Here is a 17,541-nt window from a genome sequence, read left to right as displayed (position 1 = left end):
ACAGAACCTGCCCACTTGATTCCAGCATTGCCCCTTCCGGGTCCAGGGTTTGCTTGAAAACCTGATCTTGGCAGAAGGGGACACAGCTGCCCACAGGATGTGACCCTCAGGCACACTCGCTGGTGTGAGAACACATCAACTGACAGTCTCACTGTAGCTGGATAAACCAGCATCAGGAAATGAGTGACTGAAATGCCATTAACAGGAAGTATGGCGGCCCTCCAAAGTGACTAATAAACTTAATGTAAGAACTAAGTTCCTGCAGTCAGACAATAAGCAGCAGCAGCTGCTGCCACCAAAGACTCTGTAAAGCATGCAAGCGCTGTAATAACCCGCTCGACGTGGAGAGAACCCCCAGGAGACATTTTCAGTAAACCAAATGTCAACCACTCTGTCCCTACCACAATGATAACTGTGTCGACACAGCAGAACGTAGATGGCATCCTATTAGCTGTAATAGCTTCTGAGGGTCAGGCAGGCTTCGTGCGGTTCGTGGTGGACTCAAGGTGCCTCCTGAGAGGAGTTAAGATAAGGGTTATGAAGATGGCAGGCAGATGAAGTGTAGCTGAGGCCCAAGGAGGCTGTTGTGCACAACAACTCCACTGTCCCAGCTGCTTCGATGCGGTTCACGTTTGCTGGAGGATTCTGGCTTACAGAATGCATTTTCTATGCAACTTTTGGAACACAAGTGAATGCAGTGGACTGTGAAGGAGGAGGCAATGTCACCTCTGGGGACAGCAAACATGGTGTAACTACTACATTATTAGGATCAGTCTCACTGGGTTTTTTTTCACCTTCCTCTCCGCCTGTGTACACCCCATTACAAGCTAAGTATGCCTTCATTATGGGGACAGAGCTACCTTCTTAATCTGCAGGACAGTGCGATATATAGTGTACACAGTGTGTCTAATCTCACAGTGCTCAAGCCACTTCTGTCCCTCTCTTCCTATAATCCAGGTAAGAGAGTGGCAAAACTGACCACTTTAAATGGCTGGAAGCACAGCCTTCACCCCATACATGCACACATTTATTTTCATGGCAAGAGGATTTAGACACTATTCAGGAATCAGAGCAGTTTTCTCACTTGAAAAAAATAAGTAAAGAGTAAAGAACTATGAGAAAGATTCATGATGAAACAGCACAGGTCATATTATGACCATAAAACATCTTAGTGCCAGCTTACTGGAGAGCTCTCATCCAGAAGCCTGTGCAATACCCCAAACGGCAACAGCTTAAAACCAGCAGGTACGTGGTTGTCATTTCACAAACAGACAGATGACATCTCTCTCTCTCACAAAGCACAAACATGTTCTGCAACCCAGGGGAAAGATGTTTCTCAAGCTTTCTACATCCATTCACTGGAAACATTATCCCACCTCCTTCCCACAAAACACTCGGCATTTCCAGCTTTAGTTTACAAATGTAATACCAAAGAAAAATGGGTGTAGATGCAGAAAAGCTACCTAGTAACCATGCACAAAACTTCATTGATATTTGCTTACTAATGAGCACATTAAACAGTACAGTCTTCCAATAAAATTCCTTGCTCTTTAAACAGACACAAACACAAGCAACATTTAGGTCTTAAGTGTTTCTTGACTGAACTATTCCAGTTATTAACTGCTCTAAGGAAATGCATACTAAACACATCTAAACCAGTTGCCGTTTCTGTTAGAAGACAAGTTCTCCGTAAGTTTTGGTTATACCTAAAGAGATCATATAACCTAGTTGTCTATTTCCAAAACTATTCCCCAAAATGAGATTTCAAAATCAGAGGAGTTTTAAACCAGGAATCAAAATGTAGCTACTGAGATTTATGGAAAGTTCTTGTTTGGTGTCGCAGTAATTACTGAGTGAAAGCTCAGCCAGAATGCCTGGGCAGATGTGACCAAGACACCCAGGGTATGATGCCAGTGACAAATGGTTAACTGATAAGAAGAAATGGAGGGGGCGACAGACTGAAGAACAGGTCAATATCATGCTGTCATGAAGCCATTTGAGAAACATAATTAATCTATTACTCACCTGGCATCATCATTCATTGTACAGTGGTCAATAGGTGCCATGAAGCTCACCAGCTTGCTATGGACATGATACCTGAATAGTGCAGGAAATAAGCAGACAGCACATTAGTAACTATTAATGAGAAGGAAATGTTGCTGCTTGAATAGAAGCATACCAGCCCCTGAGATGCAAAGCACTGGCTTTCCTGGTGGCTGGTATCTAATGAGTCAGTAGTTGTAACTGGCAATTCCCCCTCCTTTTCCTCCTCTTCCTGTCTTATAACATGGATGCAAGAACAATCAGATGATACAATGAACCGAATGCCAAACAAATCCTTTTTTATCACAGCCAGAAAGAGGACAGACAGCATCCATTAATTGTGCGCAAGTACCTAATCAGGCTCCCAAAGAGACAACCCTGAAAACTCAAGAGACAAAGAAACAAGAACTCGTTTTCAGCCTTCCCTTCAGCTGGCATCTTAATCACCTTCTGGAGTTTGTGCCCAAAGAGCCCACTGCAGGCAGCAGAAGCATCAGAGCATCAGATCTTCTTGAGCATCCATCTGCTATCACTTTCTTCCTTGCTCCGTTGTATCTAGGGCCCTAAAGGGTATCAAAAGCCCCCTCTGCAAGCCATACCCATAGCTGGGAAGTCTTACCCTGAATAACTTATAAATGGAGCATGTAAAACGAAGCAAAGGAGAAAGACCTGTGCAAAGAAGAGATGTGAGACAGTGCTGCATCTGTCTCCCCTCCTGATCCACCAAACCATTTCTGCAAGCTGTATTGCACCTTCAGATACTGACTCCCCTTCCTGCTCCCAACACCAGGCTAGGAAAGGAACCCGCAGTGGATTTCACAACTTATATTCAAGGACTTGGCATAAAATTTAGCAGAGGACTGAAAAACTCAGAATGAAAAGGTGGCTTTAAGCCCTGGCGTGTAAGGGCAGGGGATTCCAAACCAGTCGCTTTTGGTGTACACTACAATGCTGCCCACCCAGGTCTGAAATGTTTTATCCAAGCTGCTGCTATTTTTAGAGCTTGACAAATAGCAGGCAAAAGGATTCACAAGCATTTGCCCAGAATCACCTTTCCACTCTGCCACCTCTGCACTCCCTTCTGTTTGCTTATGCAGGAACATTCCCTCGAGGGAACTTTTAGCTCACAAGACTATTTCAGAGCAGCTCTCCAGGCACGGCACACACTCACCCTTACACAAGGGCTTCTCGGCACAATCAAGTCTTTGTCACTGTTAATGGAGGGAACTGCCCTGGTCTGACTGTGATGATGGAGTCAGGGGACAGACATGGCTGTGTAGGGCCAGTTCTGAAACAAACCCGAGGTCAACAGGCTGGATAATCAAATAGTTTGCTTATGAGACATTATCAAATGATGGATTCACACTTGTACAGGGATAGCAGAGTGGCAGAGGGACCTGGAAGCTCAGATGAATTCTCTGACATGAGTTTGTCTGCCCAGAACTCATTTATGGCACGTTTCTTTAAATGAGCATTTTACAAACCGCAGTCGAGCAGCTCTAAACTGTTTTATTTCATTCAAAGGAAGACATCCCACGCTGCAGCAGCACAAGACCAGGAATCACTGACATGAAAAACAGGGTGCACACATGACTCCTCCATGTCTACTGCAAGAAAAGGCGAGTCCTAGCGAGGGACAGCAGAGTTCCAGGCACTAGGTTTCCTAAGCTCAACTTGGAGTTTTTAGATGAGATCACTTCCCCTCTTAGTACCCGAGTTTCCCTGTCCATGGAGGGGACAGGTACTCATGGCAAGTGGAAGATCAGCTGCTTTTCAAAGCATCTGAAGATCCTCAGACCCTAATAAATTAGCACATCTCATCCAAACACGCTCTAATATTGAAGGTTTGCTAAAGGACTGCTTTATTTGCTAAACAGAAAGGAAGAATAATGAAGGAAGAAACAAAAAGGAAGAATTATGGAGACAGGAAACCTAGTATTAATACTTTGCTCCCAGGATCTCCAAGCCCTTCACGAAACCAAATCTAAGTACTGCTGCTTCAGTTTTAGTGAAGGAAAAGGAAAAATAGAGGATAAGTGATCTGCTTGGGGTGACACGGAGTCTCTCAGTGGAAGAATCAACTTTAGGCTCTAGTGGACTATACTGAAGAGATGCTGGAGCTTAACTGCATGTTGATCCTAAACACAGACAATAGCACTTTTTTCTGTTATTGATATCTTCCCTGCAGGGTCAGTGCAACTTTTATTTAAAGAAGCAAAAAAAAAAAAGGCCCCTAAGATCTAAGAGGCAATTGACTTGGCCGGAGAGCCATCTCTCAGGAATGCTGAAGCACACAGATTGCACACAATGAGAGACTTCCCCATTATTCCTGGAGGTTTACGAGTCTGACTCAGTTGTGTGATGTTGTCAGTAGTTTTGACTGAATCATGAATATATCCAATTATGTGTGATGCTGACAGAAAAGAATATTGATAGTCAATAATTATAGGCTTTTCAGGCCAACAAAGTAGCTCTTCCCTCTTTCAATAAATTATCTTATGACATCTATCTTAAAAATTGCTATGCCAGGCCTGACCCAGACTGACTCCACTGACTTTCTATCAGATGCCATCTAAACTCAGGATTTATAGTTTACTCACAAGAGGATGGTTAATGTTGCGGGTTTTGCAGGAAGCGGTGCAGCTTTGCTGCTGCCTCCCTGCCACAGACACCTCCTCCACCACAAATCATGCAGTCATGCTAAACTCAGGGAGACTCATGTATCTGCTCTCTGAAGATGGAAAAAAAAGCCCACCCTATCCTCTCCAGGCTGCTTCCCTTCCGACCCTATCACATGGAAGAGTCTTCCACTGGAAACATAAGGGGGATAGTTCAACCCAAATGAATGATCCAGAGTCAGGATGTGAAATAAGCTGAAGCTAAAGAAAGCTGTGATGTGACTTAGACACTAAAGAGAAATTAGTCACCAAATTCCAGCTGACAGTCAGTGGAAAACAGACATCTACCTCACCGAGGTGTTTCTATATATCTTCCCCTAGAGCTGCTACCCACATTTCAATCAGCTAAATATATATTGCACAAGAGGTGTTTATTGGCTTTCACTGGGAATTATGGCTCCAAATCACTTGGGGACATTTGAACACCTCTATCCAGTGTTTTCTGAGACCAGTGAACACTCTTGCGAAGACTCATCTGGGCAATGCTCACAGGCTGCATCCAACCAAGCCCTTATTCTAAGCTCAAAGAGCATTAAGAAGCCCCAGTGGATATCCCAGAGCAAGACATCTCGCCCTAAAAGGCACAAATAAGCCTCCCAGGGCACCCCAGAGCCAACCCAGCGTAGTCAGACTTTATTTGGCAAAATCAGAACTGTTTGCTTGCAAAAGCTGGCACCCACCTGATTCTCCTCCCTTTACTGGCTTTTCTGTCCACTTTCTTCTTTATTTTGCTTCGTAACTTCTGGATAGCCAGCCACTGCCTGGGGAATGCAAAAGGACACTTACACAACTAAAGAGCCACAAGGAAAATGAGCATTCTTCCCAGTCCCTGCCTATTGCATTTACACAAGTGAAAGAGATCAGAACCTCAAGAAAACAAGTGTGAAACTCCAAATGCCTGTGCAGCTGCTTCACTCCACAGACAGGGCATTAAACAACGTGCCAAAAAAAGGCAGTAACACTCTGAGAAAGGGCTGTCTGATCCCTGCCTATATTGAGAAGGGAAAGCCCAACTTCTCAGACAGAACTTCATTAAACCAAGGAAGTTTTCAGCAGGGACAAACTTCTACCAGTTATAAATATTTCTTCACAGGAACGAGCATCATTTTACCTGATTTATACAATGAAAACTCGACATCAGGGGAAAAAATCTAGCAAAATCCAATTACTGCAATCTTAATATAATCTTAATTACTGTAATCTATTTTATTGTAAAGTCAGATAAATGTACAATGTAATCACCACTTAAATGTAATTTTGTCTATATCATGTTAAATTATAGTGAAGAGCTTTCCATAATATTCCAGACATACACAAAATAAATTTGACACACTGCACTAAAATTTGGGTAATATTTTACAAGGATAAAAGTTATTTCACCATCACAAAATTTCCTAATGCATTTTCTTCCCCTCCCCATACATACACCCCGTTTGCAATGGAGAGCCCTACTCCAGCCTTCCTCTGCTTTTCTACTACTCTAAATTAAAGCCCATGGCTGTTTAAATGTACCCTGTTCATTAAGAGGTATTTGGAAGATTCTTTTCTAACTATAGAATTTAACAGAGATAAGAGTTTCCCTGCATGGAATTGTATTTACTTCTGCATCCAGGAAACATTCCCTGATATTGCTTTAACTGGATAGTATCTTCTCTTACAGGAGGGAGAAAGCATACACAGGAATTGCTTTAACTGAACTCATGACAGAAGGTTTGCTCCTCTAAAACAATGACAAGTAAGAGCTTGTAACAAGAACAGGCCCAGTTTCAGCAGGCAGTCGCCTTGTCTAGTTCCCCCTCACTAGGGTTGGTTAAGACACCCCTCTATGAATCCCATTTGTACTGCATGAAACACTGAGAGACAGAAATACCCAATGTCTGGAACAAGCCTTTTACAATTGGAATTATCTTCAGAGGATCATAGAGAAACCAGGCACAGCTCAAAGTCTGGAAAACTTGGGAGTCACTGTGATCCATAACTCAGGTATCTGTTACAGACGATGACTTTCCTGACTGATGTCATACTGGTTTAATTATTTGTTATGCAGTTTCTTACACCCAGATGATGCTTTCTGCAGTCATTCCAAATGTGACCCTCTACAATGAATGGGACTAGAAACCCACAAGTAGTTCTGGACTGGAATGCAGCGCTGGGATGAAGCTACTGATGTTACAGACAACTTGCTACTTACCTGCCCATCGCCACCTGGTCATTAGGGTCCACTGAAGTGGTTTTACGCTCTATGAATTCTCGAAGGAGCTAGAAGAAAGACAACAATCCCATTGAAAAGCACAGAAAAGACATGTTAATGCCAACAGGCTCACAGGTTTCTCAAAAGACTGTATGCCTCATTTCTTGAAACATTTCCTCTGCATGAAAAAGCTGATGGTGATGCTGAAAGTTTAAGTTACTGTAGATCATCACCCTCATCCAAAAACGTCCCCACAGCATATATGACTAGAGCATAACACCAAAGGCCACTACAAAGAGTTTCTGCATATAATTTCAGACGGATATAGGAGTAGTACAGAGTGGAGTCCCTGGGGGTCACTGCAAAGCTTCCCCTGGGGCTGTCAGATGGTTCAGCCGTTGGGTAACTGCTAGTCCCAGGAGCCCAGAGCAAAGTGCACAATCCCACAGAGGGCAAACGGGTGACAAGCTTGGAGGGATGTGAGCAGCTGAGCCTCAGCTTGTGTTTTCAAGGCTGGTGCTGTTCCTTGGGCTTTGGAAGGATTAAACAGACCTAAAAGTTCACAATCTGTTGTGTATACAACTCTCATGGGCAAGAGATACAAAGCAGGCAGATCTGCAGCAAGACCTCTGCCCTGCACTTTGAGTGGGGAGGGCAGGGGGGAAGTGAAACACTTCACCAGACAGAAGTTAAGCATTTCTGGGCAGTAATGCTCGCTCCAAGGAACAGCACAGCAAAATAACTTTTATAGCTGGAGCAGGAACACTCAAGCAGACTCTTCTATTTCTTTTCATGTCCTGAGGGTTGGGGTTTGTATTTTTTTCTTCCTGCAGCCAAAGAATATTGTGAACGGTCTTTCTGGATACTTGACCGGTGCTGTATGTTTATCACCACTCACTGTAAATTGTACGTGTTGTGCCTTGGGTATCAGCCAACACATTAACACAGAGAACAGAAATAAACCTTCCAAAACCAAGAGGCACAGACTGCTTTATTGAGGCTGACATTTCACTGACGATGGAAGTTACTGCCGCAGCTCTGAACCCAAACCAGACCCTCCTGCAAACCACAGACCAGGCAATTCCACATTAATGCTAGAGAAGAACGGAGAAAAGTGTTTTTCCTCCACCCTATGCTGCTCCACTGAGCACAGCTGAGGCCAAAAGCTGTCCCAGGCTCATTGGTGCATGAGAAACTCACTGACTCCTGTGGTTTCTGATCACTTAAGTACTACTGAAGTAAGGAAGGGAAAAGGTCTGCATCCCAGAGAAGAAAAATGCCATAAAGGTAGATGGGTATCACTTTAGGAGACTGTATTTATTATACCTGTCCACATCTTTCCTCTTCTTCATGGCACACATCATATTACCAGAAAAAGAGGGATTCTGACATAACTGAAAACCTGATATGACTCTGTTTCTAGTTGCTTATTTTTTGAGATTCTGACCGCAGCAATTACATTTAAACATCCCAGGAAGAGAGGCCACTGGTTTATTATCACTAGAAAACAGCAAGCTACTTCTCTGCCCTGTTTATCTGACTGATTCCCAACATCTTTCTGGCACACAATCTATCAGTTTATCTCTCCCACTTCATCACAGTCACTCCTGGCAGCTAAATACAAGATCCAAATCCAGTGTTACACAGACATACGACACAGTAAACCTGTGTAACACCGCCACTCTGTAAACAGCTGCCCTTAAGGCTAAGCAGAAATGGGATCTTGGTTCCTAGTCAATATTCTGTCAAAAGCAAGGTGGGAGGGAGGGTTTTAACAGCAGCAAGAAATGGTACAGCAGGGGTTTAGTGGTTTCTTCCTGTACCAGCAATACAGTGTGTTTACTGTCCCCTGTTATCTGGCTTCCTTGGCACAATGCACAGCAAAACCCACTGAGCAGTAACAGCAGAGACTAAGGCATGAGAAGACAGTGCACAGACATCCTACGCTCTTAGAGAATGAAGCAGCAAGGCATTTTCAGCAGGACTTGGACCCACCAAACCCAGAGCTGGGTAGACTAAGGAGCACTGCCATGACCTTACAGCTATGGTCACACTGCTTAGACCAAGATGCATTTTTAGGGCAGGTTCCTCATGCTGTACCTGGGAAGGGGGCAGCACCCTGTTGAACAGAATCATTCTCCTTTCGGCAAGGCAGTGTTTCCCATGATGGATCGGAAGGACATGGAGCTGACCTGTGCCCTGCTTAGCAGGGATCCCTATTTGCTGGGGGGCATCTCCTCTTCTCCGTGCACAGAATTAGAAGGGAAAAGCTTTGTGCAGCAGGAGACTAAGCCCTGCACACAGTGGTCTTCTCTGCCCTAACTAGGCCACCAGCCCATCAGCCATTAGATAAGGCAGTTTGGTTGACCTTGGTGCTGACAGTGAAGTGTTCCTTCAGCACAGCAGCAACTGCAGGACTGGGGATGCTGCTGGGGAGAGGAGAGGGAGACAAAGAGGACAGGGGTAAATGAAACAAAGCAGGAACAAGAGGGAAATTAGGAAGCAGAAATAAAAGCTGCGAAGCATCTTATTACATCTAAATAGCGTATGTCTTAAAGCTAAAGTTATAAATCATGCTAACAATGGTTACTAACATAAAAGTGGATGTAGCCAGAGGCTACCACTGAAAAAGTCAGTCTAGACCTGCCTCGCTGCCTTTGGTCTTTAAGGATTTGATTAGTTTTTCCACTTTCTAGTTTGGAGTCTTGCATTCAGCCCATGCTCCAGAGCCAGCTCAGGCTCAGGATACAGAGGGAATGATAAATTCATTTACTGAATAAAGCAACACTGTTTTCACAGCACAAGACTTAAAACCCTTCCGAAGTGGTAATATTTCATTAAGCTTGGCGATTCTGGTTAAAATTTATTAGTCAAAACGGAAAACTCTCATCAGACCCCATATATTCCATTAGGAGTGATATATGGTGTCTCCCAATGTCTAATTATTAACTAGGAAGTGTAAGTAAATCACTATCAGCATTAAGCCCTGATGTGTGAAGACAAGAGTTTGAGTTAGGCAATTTCAGCATCAAAAGGCTTTGATTCGAAACGTATCCTTTTTTGCTTTCTCCCCTTCACCTCTTCACATCTTCCCTGAACTTCAAAAGCCTTAAGCTCAGTCTCCCATGTAAGCAAACACAACTGCCTACTGCAATGAAGTGCAAGCACATCCAGCAGCCTGCAGCTCAACCCTAAGCTGCTCCTACTAAAAACTGGAAGCAGGAGGACAAACTATGTGCAGAGCAGACAATGGTAAGCAGAAGAAAGTTGTTAATGTGAGTTGATTTGTCTTTGGAACGAAGCGCCGATGACAAGAGTGCTCCTGCACACGCATTTCTGAACTCAACAGAGCTTTGCTGTTAAACCCAACCCAACCTGACTCCAAAACCAGGGACTACCAACCACATGAGCAAAGGAAAGCACACAGAGATTGTGTGGTTTGTCAAGGACCACAAGCCATGTTTGACGAGGACTGGGAGCAGATGGGAACTGACTCTTGTCTCCTGTGTCCTGAGCATGTGAGAGAGCTTTAAATCTGCAGCACTAGCAGAGAGCAAGGCAGTGCTCTCATAAAACATGTCCAAAGGTGAGAGCTCCAGCAGTGGTTAGTGCTCACCCACCTCTGCTGACACCAAAGGCACTGTTAAATTGACACTAGAGCCCATGACGGGTGCATTTCTGAAGAATTCACCTTAAAAAGACTCCCTGTCTGTGCTGGTTAAAGAGATGCACACAAAGTACATTGTACAAAATTAGAGGGATTTAGAAATGCCATCAGGGTGTTGTTCAAGGGTAACAGAGATTCATTTCTCATTTTAGAGGTCAATTTTCATCTTAGAGGTTAGGTCTCATTTTCATGCACTATCTATCAGTGTTTCTAATACTACAGTTGCTGACCTTTCTGATTTGCAGACCCCTAAGAATTTCCAGTTGAGACAAAGAGCTAAATATAGCTGAAATAAGCCTGGTGACAAAAGACTCCCTCTTCTTAGACCTTACAGATCAATTCAGATTAAAACCTCACAAAAGTTCATCTATAGTATATCACAGGAAACAGTCAAGTTTACAAAGCTTAGGAATACAATCAGAACAAAAGGAGCACTTTGATGTTATTCAGATCTTCAGAAAAGCCAGGAAAGGTACAGGTCATTCCTGCTACAGTGCATCAAAGGTACCTGCTCTGCCTTGTAAGTGGCACTGATGACTTTGAACTCACCAGCTCAGGTATTGCAAAGAGGTAAGCTGCAGGATGGGGGAGGCAAAACAAGGCCCATCAGGCTCCCTGTGCGGATAATCGTATCAAACAAGGGTCTGACAATGCTCATGTTAAAGCAACTGTGTAGAACAACAGACAAGCAGAACCTCGTGCAGCTTCTGCCATCTTGGTCACTTGCTAAAGCAGCAGAATCACACAAAGATTCGACTACTTGTGGATTGTGAAACAATGAGAAAAGTGGGAGAAAGGCAGACTTCAGGGGCTTACCTTTAACAGAACACTCTGTCACTCCTTGGCTAAAAAATACTCTCTTTATTAGTGAGGAACTCTAAAGTATTGGTCAATTGCTTCTGTGGACTCCCCCAGCTGAATGTGTGTTTGGTCCTGGAGACAGTAAACAATTACTATGGTGCGAAGGTCTGCTAATGGCATTCCACTATCTTTTAACACAGAATCATAGAATAGTTAGGGTTGGAAAGGACCTTAAGATCCTTCAAAAGCTCAGACAAATTACCTTCACCCTGCTTCACAGAACCACAACATGACATGTCACACACTGAAGAAATGCGCTGTTGTGAAATCATCTTTTAAAACAGGTTAAAAAGCAGGTCTTTCTTAACAAAATCACTGTAGGAAACAGCAAGGGAGAAGATAAGTACAACTGGTTGAGTCCAAGAAGGACGACTACGAACCCCAAATGCTTTTCCTCTTTCCTGAACACAAAGTTGACAAAGCTGTGTTTTAGCAGTATAATTTCAGTACTTTGTTTGTTTCTCCTTCAGCCTTTGGAGAGATCCATTTTTTCCTCTTTTTCCTATTTATTCACCATACAATTAGTTAAACCAGCATCAATTACGACAAGGTGCTATAGCCCAGGACTCACCCAGCACACATTTTACCCCATGTGCTGCCTAGGTGTAGAAATAAGCTGTTTCTTCTCCTCCTCCGAGCTCTCACCCCACAGGACCATAACACAATTTGGATTTCTAGCGACACCAGAAAAAAATCAGACTGCAGCTCAAATATTATCTTTAAATCTCCTTGAAACACTTTCTGCCATTATTTATAATGTAAAAACCAAAAATATGACATGAAACCACTGGACAGTCTCCTTTTAGAAAGCCTATTCTCAAAGCTGAGTTTTGTACAGAATAGGCATTGACTTGCATATTTTCTCATAACCCATTAAGAGAAGTTTCAAATCAAGCTTTAAAACGTGTTATTAACCATCTACCCAGCCATTTGAAAGATACATGCCTGTGATAAGAGTATTGTATTGCCATTAACCTGTGGGATGGTTCGAGACATCTCTTCTTCACACAAAACTCTAAATGCATCTCATTAAAGCCACGAGATCAACTGTCCATATTAATCACTCACCAGTTTAATTAAGGTAAACCAGCTTGTCAGAAAGCCACTCTTCTCTCTATTCCTCACCATTATCGACTTTTAATAGTTCACTGCATTAGTAATTACTTGTTTAGGGCAATATCAAATACCTGAGAGAGAAAAACACAGTTTGTGCCCAGAAACTGCTTTAGGCCAACTCTTGCTTGGGACATGAGTTAAAGTTTATCCCCTCAGGTGGTTTTCCAAAATGCCACACTGTGGTTTAGACACAAATACTCAGAAGAGAAACCAACTGAGCTAGAAGCATCTTAAGAGATTCAGGGTTGCAAGTTTGTGGTTTCTCCAATTACAGCAGGCAGTTGGGATGCTGAGCTAGGAAAAAGGAAGTTAGTGAGATTTCCTGCTCACTTGTAAAAATCATGCCTGTCACAGACTGTGCAAGAGTGGGCAGGCACACACACTGCCACTTCACAACAGCAAAGCTACAAGTCCTACAATTAAGCAACATTTTCTCCAGGATTAACTCCTTCCCTAAGTAATGAGGATATAGATAAGGAAGGGAAAAAACCTCTTCTTGCTATTGCTGCTCACCTTGGGAACAAACCCCAGCTCACTGCAACATATGACAACCCTCTGGGAGCTACTGGCAACCCTGCCTGGCAAACTGCTGCCATCCCTCTGAAGTCTTCAGCGTCTCCTTGAACATTCCCCAGCTTGCTTCCAACTCAGCTGCTGAAGTCGTGGTGATCACAGACAACACTGGTGATTGTGGGTTGTTACAGAATGCAGGGACATACAATGTACCCAAAATTAGGGAGAGGAGGGAGCAGGAGAGCAGAGGAAAAAAAGGATTATGTATATTCCTAATTCTTAGGCATACCTACTACCATCAATGATGAACATTTGTTCTGGGAAGAGCTACTACCAGTGGAACACTTAGCATATGAACACTAACCTAATTCCTGTTGGGAATAAACCAATTTCCACTCTCTCCTTTACTAGAGGAGTATTTCAACCTAATAATAAAATCTCCACTGTAGCATGTCAGACCAGCAGCTCTCTGGTAGCAGGCTGGAATTTTAAGTCTTAACGCTGCAATATCAGCTATAATGAATTCCATGTAAACATGACTTGTAAAAATAAAAAGCCTTTTTTCTTCCCTTAAAACCATATACGAAGGAGAGTTTAAAAGGAAAGAAAACAGAGTTGAGCCTCTCACTGCTGGCAGTAATGCGGATTTGAACTGACACAGTTTCACTATTCCCAAGCAGTGCAACCCAGGTGACAGCATTTCCCCCGCATTATTCAGCTCAGCTTCACATTACTATTTACCATGGGCCACCACACTAAAAATTATAACTGCTTATAAAACAAGCGAAGAAGATGAGAAAAGGCAAAATGGGATGAACAGACACAACAGAGTTAAACTGTGAATTGCCATAAAATTCCACCAGCCCCACGCAGTGAACTCCACTGAATACCAAGACCTGGACAAGAAAATTGGTTTTCCACAGGAAAAAGATTCATTAAAGAGTTTTTTTATGATATTCTGTAACAAAATGGTGAAGCTGCTTATTCCATTATTGGTAACTTGTGCACATTCATCAGCTCTCCTTCATTTTTACTTGATTTCCCGCTGAAATATACAGGAGTTGGTTTCCAATGTCCCCCCTTTATCTGGATGTTTGCTAAACCCTAAGCAGTATTCAAAATAAACTGATCATTAACAAATGTTACTTAGAAAAATCAAAGTTATACTAAAAAAACTCTGGATCTAAACGCAAATACAAGGAAAAAAGCACCCACTGAAGTGTACACATACTCTCTCTGCAATGAGCGTAACACCTAGAGGTCAGAGCTCATGAGCAACCTCAGCTCCAGCAACCAGAGACATTGCTACTGATTACTCCTAAAGAACCAGGTCCCTTTCAGTGTTTTATATTTGTACAGCCACACACACAAAAGTGCTGCTCAGTTACGACCCATCTGAGAGAAAACACACTTACTGCATTGTCAGCGCTCTATTGTAACGCACTCTACCCTCTCTGGGTGCAATGTTCAGCTTCAGTTTAACACCCTGACAAATAAAGGAAAGCCCTTTATGAAACCAATTTAATTGGGAGGTGACAGGAACCATATAGCAGTTTTCTTTAGCCTTATCAATGAACCGGCTTCAGCTCCAATCTCTGCCAAATCCCACTCAACAGAAGACATTAACCAGGTCAGCGGCACAGGTGCCGCACGCTGTCTGGCAAGGGGCTGGCATCCCCACAATTACTTGCACACAATGAAGCAGTAATCTTTACAGATCATCTCTCCCAAGAAGCATATTGGGAATGGGAGGAGAAAAAAAACAGTGGAAGAGAAGGGAGGGTGGGATATAAAAAAACCCCAACAAGCAAGAAAGGAAAATGAATGTGTTGCTGCCTCGCGGCTCAGCAGATGTCTGTGCGTGATGTACGAGGCTCGGATAAGCTGTCGTAGCACGCTGCCTAAGAGTGGTAAGTGATTAAAGCCTCCATCAGCCTAAGCACCATATTTAGAGTCCATGGGGTGTTGAAGGTTGCACCCACTCCTTGCTGTGCTGCCAGATGTTGTTGGCTGGTCCTGCTCCCAGTCGCTGTGTGTGGGGCAGCAGTTGGTACAGCAAGGAATGCAATCTGGAACGCTTCCGGAGGTGCCGTACATTAAACCAGTGTCACCCATCCTTCACCTCTGCCGAATGCTGAAACAACTCCAATTTGCTGCCACTTCCCTCTTGGGAAATGGCCAAGATACAGTTGTGCCTGGCAGCCCCATTTGTTTTACTCAGGTGATTCTCTTCCCTCAATGACCTCTATTAGTTTAAGTTTTAATTTAGATTAACCCCAGCACCCCAATTAACCAGTGAGGGGAAAAGCTAAGCTGGGACTACTCATATTTCTGAAATCACGATGCATCGAAGTTAAAGTTATTAGAAGGGAGGATGGGCCATTCATCTATTGCTGCTTTTCTCTTACAAATTTAACATTTCATGGCCAATAAGCACCTCCCCTGCACAGGTCCACAGGCTGTCAATCGCAGCTATTTCTCCTTGACCACTTCAGTTTTGTTAAACAAACTTAATTTATTCAGTGTTCTTATGCTGGCCCCCAAAGCTGGGCTCCTGGGTCTACTTGGACCCCAAATTCCACCCCAGTATTATCTCTCTGCCTTACAAATTTGACCTCTTCAACCACTGATGACCACAAGACGAGCACTCAGAGCCTTCACAGATGAACCCAGCACCTTCACCTGCCCAAGAGATGCTCTTCAATTGACAGCAGCGCCCGAAAGATGCTCCTACAGTAAATACACAGCCTGGAGAAGAGCTGGCTCAGTATAGAGTCCTGGCTCTGAGGCAGGCTGCCTTGAGTACATCCCTCACAAACATTTAGTATTCGCATGGTCCTAATTCTGCACTAGGTGAGATCTACTGCAAATATTTGTCTTGGACAGTAGGGTTGGAAGTGTGTTGAAAACCTTGTTGGAAGGGAAAAAAACGGCAGCATTAGAGTTCCCTGTACTTCCGTTCTGCAAAACCCAGGTAAGAATTAGCAAATTAATAAATCTTTTATTCACCTTTAGTCCTGGCTCTGTACATGAAACCCCAAATTTTACAACTATCCAAATGCTTCTTGTTAAATCAGTTATTAGAGCAAAGGCATGTGGCAGCAGCTCTCTTCCACTGCCCTAACACTTTCCTAGCCACTCTAATGCTATTCAGATCAGAAAATTCAGCCTTTCTAATGCGATAATGGTACTTGTTTAGTCCTGAAGTTAAAGCTCTCTGTGGATCATCAGAATAAAATTGGGTTTTGTGCAGTGGGGAAGGACTTACAGCGAATCAGACTCCTCAATATATGGCGATTTCCATATTGCATAAAGCTGGCACTCTCATTTCTTAAATGAAGCACAAACATGAGGTTTCCCTAAGCTGCAGCCTCCATGCACTGCGTGCACATTCCTTGTTTCTAGGAATTTTGCAAATAAAAAGAGTAACTGGCCTAAGTCCAAGCTGGCACACCACCAAGAAAAGTCCTTGCAGCTTCTTCATTCAGTAGGTAGATGATTTAGGTTGAGTTGAGAGTAACTCAGGTGCTCTTGAGGATCTACTAGACTCGTTTTTCATAATGGGACTCTACCCACAGAGAACAGTCACCTTTAGAGACTTCAGTCATTTTTCTCTGGTATAGCAACATTCACCAGCAAGAACAGAGACAGACCTTATCCTGTGGCCCTGACTCACTCAAGTACAGCAGTAAGTTTCCATCCACAATAAAACCTTAAGCTCACGCAGCCCTATATCAAAAGTTGTGAGTGAGGTCCTCTGAGGTATCTACAGAGATTTCAGGTGTTAAGAGTAACTGGTAAGAGAAATGCAGAGCACAGAACCAACCACATTAGCTCTGTAAGTACTAAAAACCATCCGGAGCCATAATTTCAACACAGATTTACCATCACCTACCTGGTGATAAAAATCATCGTCGTCAAATATCTCCTCATCTACGTCCTTCAGGTGCCTGTTGGACTCTGACTCAGGGAGAACTTCCTAGAAGCACAAAGGAAATACTGAAAGTTCATGTGTGTGTAATTCTGTCCCTAACTCTGATGACATCACGTGCAGCAGCTTGTAAACACACTTGAAGACAGGAAGGAGTGGAGAAAACCTCCCAACATAACAAGCTGTTAAGGACTAGGAATACATTTAAAGGCAAAGCAGAAACGCTGCCAGTGCCAAAATAGATTTATGAGACCTTTACTGGGAAATAAATAGGACTGTGCAAAGTCTTTCTGGCAAAATACTACAGATATTTTTAATGTAATGGCAAAAATACATCTTGCAAGTGCAGTAATTCTGCATGATCTCTCAGAATTGAGTATTTATTCATTCTTAAATACTAAATTAATAACAGGCTTACTACTAACATATTCTGCAGGTTATATGCAGTGTGACTTCAGAAGTGACTTTCTGGGTTAAAGATTCTGAACTCCAGAGTAAAAACAGTTCTGTAGCCACTACATGAAAAAGCAGATTTAGTGAC

At 43.2% G+C, this 17,541-nt stretch overlaps 1 protein-coding gene across 2 annotated transcripts in view; it reads right to left on the bottom strand.

Annotated features, from left to right (window-relative positions):
- Positions 1-17,541, bottom strand: part of AATF (apoptosis antagonizing transcription factor) — a 53,931-nt gene that overhangs the window by 18,154 nt on the left and 18,236 nt on the right. For both annotated transcript variants that reach the window (XM_065694281.1, XM_065694280.1), the window contains exons 8-11: positions 16,965-17,048; positions 6,913-6,980; positions 5,402-5,482; positions 2,026-2,097 (exon numbers count right to left, since the gene is read on the bottom strand). In XM_065694281.1, the coding sequence (XP_065550353.1) occupies positions 2,026-2,097; positions 5,402-5,482; positions 6,913-6,980; positions 16,965-17,048 (305 nt within the window). The remainder of the gene's footprint in view (positions 1-2,025; positions 2,098-5,401; positions 5,483-6,912; positions 6,981-16,964; positions 17,049-17,541) is intronic.

This window comes from Lathamus discolor, chromosome 14, assembly GCF_037157495.1.
Source record: "Lathamus discolor isolate bLatDis1 chromosome 14, bLatDis1.hap1, whole genome shotgun sequence".
In the NCBI taxonomy this organism is placed as follows: domain Eukaryota; kingdom Metazoa; phylum Chordata; class Aves; order Psittaciformes; family Psittacidae; genus Lathamus; species Lathamus discolor.
Note: the sequence above shows the minus strand (reverse complement) of the source record. Positions and strands in the feature narration are given on the sequence as shown.